Source organism: Furipterus horrens, unplaced genomic scaffold (genome assembly GCF_987537825.1).
Source record: "Furipterus horrens unplaced genomic scaffold, mFurHor1.1.pri manual_scaffold_9, whole genome shotgun sequence".
NCBI lineage: Eukaryota > Metazoa > Chordata > Mammalia > Chiroptera > Furipteridae > Furipterus > Furipterus horrens.
In genome coordinates, this window is record NW_028327179.1 from 59,968,934 (window position 1) to 59,981,083 (window position 12,150).

The 12,150-nt window shown below is 34.6% G+C and overlaps 1 protein-coding gene across 1 annotated transcript in view; it reads left to right on the top strand.

Annotated features, from left to right (window-relative positions):
- SUGCT (succinyl-CoA:glutarate-CoA transferase) overlaps positions 1-12,150 on the top strand; it is a 1,282,463-nt gene that overhangs the window by 1,118,701 nt on the left and 151,612 nt on the right. Inside the window, exon 13 of the mRNA XM_090286756.1 lies at positions 131-194. Coding sequence (XP_090142882.1) covers positions 131-194 — 64 coding nt within the window. The remainder of the gene's footprint in view (positions 1-130; positions 195-12,150) is intronic.

Genomic DNA, 12,150 nt, shown 5'->3' on the forward strand with positions numbered 1-12,150 from the left:
AAATTTTAAGCATTTTTGTGTTTTCCAATATCTTTCTTTAATGGACTAAATTGATGACTTTCCATATTTCTTGAGATTGAAGATAATTTCAATTTGTAATTAATTTTTCTCTCTGTTTTTACATTTCAAGGTATTACACAACGGCCTCATTATGGAACTGAAACATCCAACTGTGGGGAAAATATCAGTCCCAGGTTTGAAAACTTTTATTCTTAACACTTTATAAATTGTTCACTATGCTGATGACTACAGGTAGCTGATGATTCCCCCAAACAACTTTTCAATACATTGTCCAAAGTTTTTATTTTGGATAAAAGTTAGAATCACATCACGAGAATGTGTGCTGAGGCTATAGAATTGTGTCTTTGCTCTAACAAATGTCTGACTTTCGGTGACAACAAAATGTTCGTATTACCTAACTCCATGTTCTGTAATCATTTACTCACAGAACTACATTACATAATTTTCAGCAAATATATGCTGATAGACATGGCAAATATTATGAAATTATATGTGGTTCATATGAGAATGAGAAAGGAAGTCAGGCTCAGTATAGATGGTGTCCAATGGAAGTTACTGACTGCTCAGACCAGGACATTTTCTTTCCAAACTACTATTTTAGGGTATTTATCTTAGCTTTATAGATCAAGAAGCTAAATGTTTTCAGTAAACTCAGAATATATTAAATTTTTGTAATTTGACTCATACCAAACACACTCACCAAAGAATTTGGCCTAGGCTTAAATGCCAACTTTATACTTCCAAGGATAGTTCTCTTTACTTGTAGCCATAAGCCTCATGCCTACGCTCAGAGCATTCAAACTGTAGTGAGAGCTTATGATTAACCTGCTACCATCTGTAGACTTCACTTCTTTAAGGATTATAATATGACCATTCCTCAGATTAATTTTTCTACTCTGGAAATTGCTGGGAAAACACTCCGCATTCTTGTTCATTGTGTCTCTATTTTACAGACTATACACAAACTGTACACATTTTTTTTTTCTTATGACAGAGAATAATAAAATTAGCTAGGATATAACTTTGGTCATTGTTTTCCTGAAACTACATCCTGATCACCTTGCTTGAAATTTGGGTATTTTCCAAATTCCTTAGTCACCACAGTCAAATGGCCTAAAGCATTTTCTTCTGCAGGGTTTAGATTCCATTTATTGAATAATTGCACCATTAATTTTATTCTAGATATAATGTAGTTCTAAGATTTGGGGTTACCTTGACAATAATGTCTGAGAACACACCAAATAATGGCCATTGGTATGTTAAAAAAAACAAGAGGGAATTATGATAAATAAAACAAATTGAAATAGAAAATTCTAATGCACAGGAGTATAAGGAATACTATACATGAATTAAAGAAGGTAAATGAGAAAGAGCAGGTATAAGCTTATCAGGTACTGGGATCACATGTTAACATAGAAATGCTGTATCATGTTGAAGGGTATTGAAAAAAGGCAATGTTAATAAAAGCTAAGGAAGTAATTTATTCATTTATATTATTGAGCATATATTATGTTCCAGGCAATGCTTTGGGTCCTTGGAATGCAAAAATAAACCTTGACCCCTGGTCACATGGAGCTCATACTCAATATAATAAATAAAATAAAAACAATCAGCAAATGTTTTTATAACTATAAGTCATGATAAGTGCAAGGAAGGGGAACAAACAGTGTGCCTTCACAGAGAATAATGGGGACAGAAGTCACCTATGCTAATTTAATTGATCAGAGAAAGCCTCTCTGAAAGGATGATTTATAAACTGAGAATTCAGGGATATAAAGCAATCAATGTTTGAAGAGTAGGGGAAGAGCATTCCAAGCCGAGGGACCAGCATGTGAGAAGACTAGAAGGTGGGAAGGAGCTGGGTGCATTTTAAACCAGTATGAAAGATGAGGAAAAAGAGGCAGGAAATGAGATGGCAGAGAAAGGTGAGGCCCCACTAAATCTGGTTTTACTCTAATTTTAAGCAGGGGAGTGAAATGACACAATTTATAACTTAAGGTAGGGAGTCAAATTAGGAAGTTCTTGTAGGAATTCAAGTGATGGTGTCTTAATTTAGGGTCATGGTAATAACAAGAAAGAAAAGTGAATGGGCAAAAATGTAATCATAGGGCTTTCATTATGAAAAGACTTTAAAGGACATTTTGTTTAGTAGTTTTTAACTTTAATTTTTAAACAGTAAACCGATTTTCCATATGAAGTCTCAATATCTAAAACAGATCAAAACAGAGTTTTGCTGATTGGTAGATTAGCACTCCAACTGTTTAGCTTTCTTTTGCTTCTACCATGCCCTCAAAACACCTCCTTAGAATCATGGGCCCTGAAGAATAATTCAAGAAGCACTGATTTAATTTAATTCCACAAGTTTAAATATGAGGTCTGACAATTATCAATATCCTCAGTACATGAGAAGAAGGGTAAACATTTGGAGTCAATACAATTGTTAGCATGTTAGTGAGGAAAAAAATTAGTCAATGGCCAACCAGAATGAACTCATTGGATGTAATACTCTTAGTCGATCAAATGTAAATTTGTTGAATTTCCTGGTAAATGAACAAACACTCAGTCTCAGGAAGAAGGAAATATTTTTTCAGTTCCTTGAAGGAAAATGCATACCCCTTTTCACTTTAATTTATAAGAATATCTGTTAGCGATAGTCACAATAATGCTGTGTAATAAATAATCACAAAAATTTCAGTGGCACTCAAACATAAGCATTTATTTATTCCATGGATATGGACCCAAGTGGGGGATGGCTGATATGGACTAAATTTGCCTGGGTGGCTTTTGTTATAGACACAGATCTGGTCTCTTGTGAGACTTTGCCCATCACTGTGAATTAGGCTCAGTTCTGCTCCATGTGTCTTTTATGTTCTTCTCATGGCAATTGCAGGATAGCAAGAAGACAAGCAGAAACCACAATGCCACTTAAGACCTTCTGCAGAAATATCAGATTTTTCTGCCCTCATTCTATTGGTCAAAGCAAGTTTCAGGCTGTATCCCGAGAGGTGGGGGAAAAATATCTCTTTTTAAGTGAAACTACAAAGTTATATGTCAAAGACTTGGGCATAGAGAAGGGTAAATAACGGGTCAAAAATTCAATTTACCACAATAAAATTCTCAGATCTATAGTAATCTTTTTTTTAAATTCTATTTCTCTTTGCAAAATTTTATTTTTGTTTCTTTAATTTATGTAGAGCTTAAGCATATTTTTGGTATGTCTATCATATTGACTTGCCTTATATCATTTCTATAGAATTATCAATATAGGAACTCTCAGATTTGAAGTGAAATGTATATGTTTATTTTTGGAATTAATAGCTGAGTGTCTCTCCAAGGCAGCCCATCTGGACTCCCCATGAAAACAGAGAGACAATTCTACTTATAGATGTCAGATAAGAAGTTGCTATTGTTTAATTCAATGTATCCCAGTAAGAGGCTTCTCAGATAGGATAAGAGATGTAAATACAAAGGGAATTTATCAGTAAATAATTCAAAACTTTCCTGTGTATTGCCCTTTTAATTAGGTTTATTTACCTATGATAATTTTGCCTTTCTTTGTGTGGGATGTTCCCTTTGGAGACCTCATGAATGTTGTAGAAATAGCTCAGACTCTCCCACAGTACCTCAGTGAGGTGAATCTGCCAAAATGGAAAAAAGGTGGGTGGAGTGAAAAGTGATTTCATGTTACACTGTTTGCTAGTTAACCAGAGACACATTTTTGAGTTCATTAAATGTAGTTCTATAGATTTACATAGATATCTGCAACTTCATATTTACAGTAAAAATCCCAGTAATGTTACTTCAGACTACTTATTTATACTTCCTTTGTTTTTAGTGAAAACACTAATTTTTTGATACATTATACTAATTTCCTGAAGCATTTTGTCTTAGTAGTTAATAGAAACTTGTCTCTTGAAGAGAGCAATAATTCTTATGTAATATTGATTGTACCTTTTTAGAAATATTAATCCACAGCAGTCCCTCAGATTCTCAACTTAGAGCTCCTATTTACTTCTAATTGACTGGTTCTTAAAGATATTGGTCAGCCAATGTTTAATATACTTCGAACAGGAATAGAAAATTATTTGCCTCTTCAAAATTCCTGTTGGCTACTTAAATAATTATTGTAAGCATTTAGTACATTGTTACAATATTTGCAGTCATTACCAATATTAAAACACAGCAAGTAACATGATCTAAATTATCTCCTTTATTAATTAATATCTATTGCAACATACTTTTATATCATGTTCTGCTTCTACTATACAATAAATAATTAGGAAATAAATTTCCTTTGCCTATATACATGTCATAAAGCATGCAATCTAGCATTAGCTCATAAATTATCTCTAAATATAAGTTGTGGTTATGCTAATTCTATTGTTTATTTCATATATTGTTCATGAAACTACTCTCTCATTTGAGCTTCATAGCTTGTTTTATAGTTAAAGGTAGGGAGAAACTAATAAAAAATTGTTATTAATGGGGGTATAATTGAGTAAATGTATCATACTTTTCTTTGCCAGGCTTAAAAATTCTGGTGTTTTAAGAATCCCCAGTAAGGGGAGTAGTCCTTAGTTTTCACTCATCTTTAGCTTAGTGACAGAAATACAAGCACCCTGGACATGATGTACTAATTTGCTCATAATTAACTAATGCAACCTCATCAAGTGCCAAATATTCAAACACACACTCACTCATACCCACACCTACACACAACTAAATTCACTAAATCTATTGTCTTTCATATGCTATATCAAGATCTGGTGATAGAGTTGTAACCAGAACAGGCCCAGCCCTTCAAGGAGATTACAATTTGCCACAGAAGGCAGCATCCAATAAACAGGAAAAAGTAGGATGAATGTTTCAATGGAAAACCAGGGCTATAGCAGGATGGTCTGAGAGCACAGACCAGGGAGACCTAAGCTAGTGTGTGGAATCAGGAAGGTTTTCTTGAGACATGAACTGTAAAAAGACATGGAAATGATGACCAGTTGTCAGCTGAGCCAAATTGGTATGGGCTGAAGGAGCAATGAGGAACCCAAGTGCTTGTGTCTGAAGGAGATAAGAAGGGGCTCAAATGGAGAAAGGGGGAGGGGACCAGCTCATAGTTACCCTGGAGAGGTAGCCAGATGCCAGAAGAATGAGATCTAAAACAGGACTGTAACGATCCCTACTACCTAGGGGCAAAGGTGGGGCTTGGAAGAGGAGCATGCATAGAAACTTTAAACCTAATTGGGCAGGTGTTCTCATTGATTGAGTATACAGGTAATTTCTTAAAAGCCTCTAAGTTGGTTAAAGATTTTTGTAAACCTCATAATGTCCTGCACTTTAAACTGAAATTGGTAAATATTTGTCTGTTATTACTGAAACGAAAAGATACATTAGAGTTCATAACATAACATTTCTTTAGCAAAAGATTGGCCATTATATAAATAGCACCTTATTTGTGACTTTACTGAAAAGAACTTAACATTAGTTATTACATTCCAAAGGATTGCCAGTTTCCACTGAGCCATTTGCCATTTGTATCTTCTTCTTGAAATGCTGCTGGCCATTGGTTTTTAGCCAGAGTGGCACATACTGTCTTTCCATGTACTGCATAGGGGCCAAAATAGCCTTGGTGCTGAGTTCCAAACTTCAAAGTACATCACTGAAATAGATTTGCTGTTAGATATGTTCTTACCCAGAGTCTTTTTCAGGTGCATCCCTGCATTTGGACTGTGGTTATTAGATTCCAGCAGCAGTTTTGGGAAGTGTTGTAGTGCTGTGTGTTGTCAACCCTGCTGGTCTCCTGATCCATGTCTTTCAGAAAGCAGCACCAAGTTCTTTTATATAAAACTTTTCATAAGTATTTTCCTATAGGATTTTAATATTTATATTTGGAATCTGCAACAATTCTTAGGGTGTTGGATGAAGGAGGAACAGTCACCACTATGACTAGTCAAGGTACTTCAATATACCATGTAGCTCAAACCAAATTATTAAATTATTGATGTTTGGATTTTCATTAAATTTTTTAAAAATTAAATGTTCATTTTTTGATTATCTGATGTGTTTTATTTCTGGATGTTTTGCAGTTTTATATAAATGATTATCTAAAATACCTTTCTTTTGTAAGCTCCTGGGGGAAAATATACTGTCATTTTAAATCTAACCTTCTAAAACTTCTATGCCAACTAACTATTTAATAGATATTTTCTGGATAATTAAAATAAAAAAAAACTTTAGATGAAAATATTTAAAAAGATGATTTGTGATAATTTTAAGCAATATGCATTTTTAAAAAATGAACACATTGCCTACCTGTGGAAGCTATCTGAAAGAGATTTATTTTAACTTTTTAGTTTGTTTCCAGTTTGAAGTACCCAAATTAAGTACCCACCTACTCTCTTGCCTGGTTACAAATCTTCCTCTTCTATGCTGCATGAGATTTCACCCTGCCCTGTTACTTTTAGCTTTTTTTCTTCCCTTTAGATAGAAAATTTGGTTGTGTTTCTGAAATCACACATCTTAAAAGTGCAGTTACATTTTTATAATGGATAACAGCAATGGAGAAAACTGTCAGAAATCTCACTGGGGAAAAGAAAAATTAAGAGGAACCAAAATTTCAGCTTGTATCCCTCCATATAGTTTAAATATGTGAGTTCTAAGGAGAAATTCTAAGTAAAATCAATCTGAGACTAAAAGGTGGGACAACTTCTTTCTTCCAGGTACAAGAATCTTTCAAATGACAATAGGAAGAGTATGAAGTTTTCATGTTGTGTGTAAGGCATAATCTATCTTCTAGAAAGAGCATACCCCTTCAGGGAGCAAGCTAAGCTGTAAAAAAAAGGAAAGGGATGAAAGGAAGGTTCCATAGTCTGTCAACAGAGTGAGAGAAAGCTGGCAGGGAAGTGAATTTTCATATGGACTAGCCATGGTACTTCCCCAAATCCTCAGTTATGGTTAACTTTATTAAACACTTAACCCAAGGCAATGTACTGAGAGTTAAATAAATCAATGTATTCTCAGATGGTTTGACATTGAGTGCCTGCAGCCTTCTCTGGAAGTCCCATTATAGTGAGGAAGGATCTTAGACATTGTTGCCTTTCTGTGAGAAAGGAATAACATGATGACTTCCCTCCCTAGGAGATCCTGGAGGGGAGAGGAAGAGTGAATCACATTCCCAGGAATGTCTTTCCCTCAAGAATTGGGAAAGTCCTAAGAGCCAAGTTACTGTCGCTAATATGACTTAGGGACCTCCATCAAGTATGCTTATCTGTACCATGAGGAAGACATATTCTGTTAGACCCTGGCTTTCATGTTCAGGGAATTAATATTCCTATCAACTGAGACTGAGAACATGACCAAGGACTCAATTGCTCCTCCTCAACATATCCTCATCAATCTAGTTGCTAAGATAGTAAATCTGTCTAATAGACAAGAAACTCTTGTTGCAAATCAGCCCTAAATTATTAATGAAATTCTTTGTCACAGGGTAAGTATTCACTATTAGAAATTAACATTTAAACTAAAGAATTTTTCTGGGTGACTATTTAATTGGACTTATACATAGTTTGGAGTATTTTCTCAAGTATCAATATACTGAATGGTCCTTGAGGTGGGAATTGTATTTGAAATCATCTGAGGGAACCAAATTTAGAAATCAAAGTGAGATAAAAAAAAAAAAATGAAAAGCCACAGGAAGAGTGGAAGCCTCAATGATTGTAAAGCATTTATTAGTTATTTTGTCTTAGAAGGTGGATTGGACATTTTCTTGGGTCAGTTCTTCAATTCTTGTTTTTGCGGCAGCTAACTTTCATTGGATACTAAGAGAAGTCTTTTTTTTTTTTTCTGAATCAAACTTAAGTGCTTATTTTATGATAGGTCTTCAGAGAATAAATTAAATAAATGTAATTAGGCAAGTAGACTGGCTGGAGAAATAAAATCAAATAACATGTAATAGCTAAATATAAAAAATTAAATTATCTTTCAGTTTGAACTTCCATGTTATAGAGTTAATTTGGATGATCAAGAAGTGACATCATCTTTGCCACCAAGTGGGTTTCAGCCTAGAGTGTGTTGCTTGATTTCATTGCTGGATTTATTTATGGCTGGAGAAGGGGTCATTTTATTTCTCTATGAAATGGAAATGGCTTTGCTTCCCTCCACCATTACCAGGTAGAGACTTTTTGGTCCATGGAGATATGACAATTGCGCTGAGTCCCATAAGAAATTTTTTAAAAATACAGATCCTTAAGATATCAAGATATATTCCTGTTAAGAAGGCCAGAGCAATATCAATTGAGTAACTTTTTTATTTAAAGGGATTATAGTTTAATTATGACTAGGCACATAGTGTTCTGTTAAGTGTTAGAGGAGGTGGAGAAATGATAAAGGGTTAAATAAGAACCTCTAGATATCTTAATATAGTCAATGGATAATGTGCAATATTTCATTTATCACAATACCTCCAAACCTTAAGGATTTATTTGATACCAAACTGGTCTGTGGGGCTCAGAGCTTTCCTTATCAGCTTTCTTAGAACCATATCCCCATATCATCATATCTTTATCTGGTATGACATTAGCAGTCAATGTGTCTGTGGGCTCATTCTTTGAATAAGATTAAGATTCCACTAGAGGGGAAGGAATGAGGGACTTTGTCCTTCATCAGAACACCATCTAAGTCACAGCAGCTGTGTGACTCTTGGCGTGGATAGCCCATTACTCTAACCTACTTGAAACCCTGTGTCTGTTAAAAGTGTTTTTATGAACCCTCTACTTCAGGTTATTGCAAGAAGCTATACGCTTTTCAAACAATTAAGCAAAACCTAATTTTAATTAAATGAAAAAAAGTTACTATAAGAACATTGGAAATTTGAGGACAGTGTGTGGTGAAAAAAAAGTATGAACAAGATTCTGCAGCCACAAAAAAAGCTAGAGAAATATACTACTCCATACAGTTTTAAACAATATCCTTAATACAGTTTACCACCTGTAAACTCCTCAAAGACAACTTGCTTTCTTTGTGCTGAGCTTTCACATTGGTGTGTGACCTTAAGTAACTCAATTCATCTTTTAATGCCTTGCATTCTTGTTCTAATAGGACCAATATTTTTGTTCTTTAAAGTTAAGGGAAAAATGTAGTTCACTCTAGTGCATATAAATATATTTTGTGAATAGGTTTTAATGGCATAATTGTTATGGAATATTCAAATTTGAAATTAATATCTGTTGAGTATATCTCTGTATAAGGTATTTGGGTATACATATTTGTTTAAACTCCAGGACAATTCAGTAAACCATATATTATGTCCAATTTACAAATGATAAAATTGACTTGCTGAGTGTCGCAGAACCAAATTCAGGTTTGGATATCCCTGAAATCTTTTTTCCCTATTTACTACTGTCTCCTAAAGTTGAGCTAAAAAGGAAAGTTAAGCTAACTCTTAAATTTTTAACCTTACAACTTTAGTCTCTAATTTAAAGGTTGCTTAATGTATTTTAAATGTTTAATGATCAGCTTGGAAATTTATTTAAAGAATGTGTAAATCTCAAGAATTTGAACTTAGATTGAGCCTACTTCTTCTGGAGATTGAGGGTCTTTTAAATTTATTTATTTATTTATTTTTAAGCTGATTGTACTTCAATTTTAAAAAAGTCATTGGAAAGTGCATTGTTAGGCCATTTTGATATTCTCAACAGCATATATGTGTAAATGTACCAAAATATGTGGATTACATTTCCCTCAAGTTGTAATCTTTTCACACATTAACAGAAAAGCAGTTTGAAAGGGGAAGAAGAATGTGTGAGATATAAATGCAAATTTTTATCATCAAAAGACCCAGGATGTTAAACTGCAACCCTGACTTTCCTAGATTTCTCACTTCCAGTGACCTGTGCCTAGCCTGGGTGCAGTGTGGGCAAATTTCTTCTTACTCACTGGGGGCTGACTTTGTTATAAAGTTAGAACCAGATTTTCTTTGAGCAACATTAATTAAACTGCAAACAATGGTATGTTGGTATAAGAAAGTTAAGATGAGTGGTTGATATTATGGCCAAAACAATCGTTTAAAATTTAATTAGTGAAATTCTGTATTATTCTACTTATATGAAGTACCTAAGTAGTTAATTTCATTGAGACAGAAAGTAGAAAGGTGGTTGCCAGGGACTGATGGGCATGGGAATGGGGAGTCAGTGTTTAATAAGTACAGAGTTTCAACTGGGGAAGATTTAAAAGTTCTGGAGAGGTTGGTGGAGATCATGCAACAATGTGAATGTACTTAATGCCACAGAACTATACACTTAAAAAAAGTGAAAATGATAAATTTTATGTTGTGTATATTTTACCACAAAAAATATGATTACTAAACATAGATTAGCTAAGTTCTATGTTGTTTTCCCTGTGTACATGTGGTACCTATGTGTGGTGTGCACACAAGACATGGTAGAGTGAAGCACAGATAGGCTCAGTCAGGGAGACTTGAGTGCAAAACCTAGCTGTGCAATTTACAGTTGGAAATAAGACAGTCTCCTTAAGCTTCTCAGTGGCATCTGTCTTATCTATAATAGGAAGATCAAACACTTAACCTCACTGTGACTCATAATAATTAAATAATGATATGTTCCAAGTGCTTAGCACATAGGAGTAAGTGAAAACACATTGTAGATAGTAAACTTTCAACAGTATCTACAATATCTATAGTAGCAACAACTCCTGTAAAAAAATTAAGCTAGCCACGTTGTTATTTTTTAAACGTTAAATATTAAATCATCTTACATATTTCTGTAAGATATACAGTTAAATAAATTACTTTTGTTTAACAAACGTTTATCTGGTATCTATTTGTGCCAAGTGTTGCCTGACAAGGAGCTCAGACAAATGGGCCTTTGACAGTGATCAATCAAATGAAATGCAGTGGGTCAGGGAAATCCTGGGACTGGCACTGCCAAGTTTGTATTAGGCAAAACCAGTTCCTTTTACAAACTTTCAGCTAGGAGCTCTTGGATAAACATGTTGTGCATTAAGTCAGTGGAGACCGTGCAGTGCGAAAGCATCCTTCAAAACCAGCATTGCTCTCTAACAGATCATGCAGATGAAAATAGTAATTCAGAGATCATATATGAGACTGTAACAACTTGTTTAGGAGAAATTAGAGAAGGACTATGATACAGTGCAATGCTTCCAAAATATATTCTGTAGACTACAGTTTCTTGTAGCCCTAATATTTGTCCCACCAATAAATGACCCTATTGTCAAACAACTTAGGGAAATCTGTGTTAAACAAAGGTCAATAAATTTTCTTTACTGTGATATTTCTCAGAAACATGAACATTCTGAGATAGATTTGTATGTCTAAGAAGGAGGTACTAAATACTGTGTTTTCTTGTTATTTGATAGTGGAGCCCTCTTCCCCCCCAGAACTCTTATTAAAATCCCATGGAAAAGCATTTTGTGGGTCATTCCACTGGGAATATGTGTCCCTTCAAGCTACATGCCAAAAGTTGTAATGGTCATTTACTGGATAAATTGATTAGTTACACTAACAAAGGGAGGGAAAAATAAATAAGGAAACTGACCATCCTCTGAGGGTTGAAGTTTTCTCTTGTTTCAAGAAGCTCAAAAGAGGAAGGATCCTGAGGACTATTAAACTTTTTTTCTTCTTCGATGGATGTTGAACACATATGAGCACTGGGCAGGAGAGGGTAGTGATAGGTCCTTGTGGTGGCAAGGACACTTTTACTCCAAGCTGGCTCAGCCCCTACCATTGAGAGTCTCATCTGACAATGAAAGTTACCAATAATGGAAATGGATTGAGGGCAACACCAAAGTGCAGAACAGGAATAGCTCACATGGTGATGCTCTTGCACTAGAAGCAAAATCTGTCCTTGGATCTAAAGAAATCACTTGAGAAGAAAACACTTTCTCCTTATTGAGCCTCAATAAAGCTGCATTAGGAGAATTCTGCACACTTATTCATACTCTAGCTTAGAAGTTTATTAAGTGGAAAAGAAGTTTTTTAAATGTGACAAAGATGATGAGGTGTTTCAGAGGTAGGATATAAGTAGTAAGATTTGGTGGAGAATTTAAGATGTATCACTGAGTAGCAATGACAGTGAAGCATGTGATAGCTGCCTATAAATA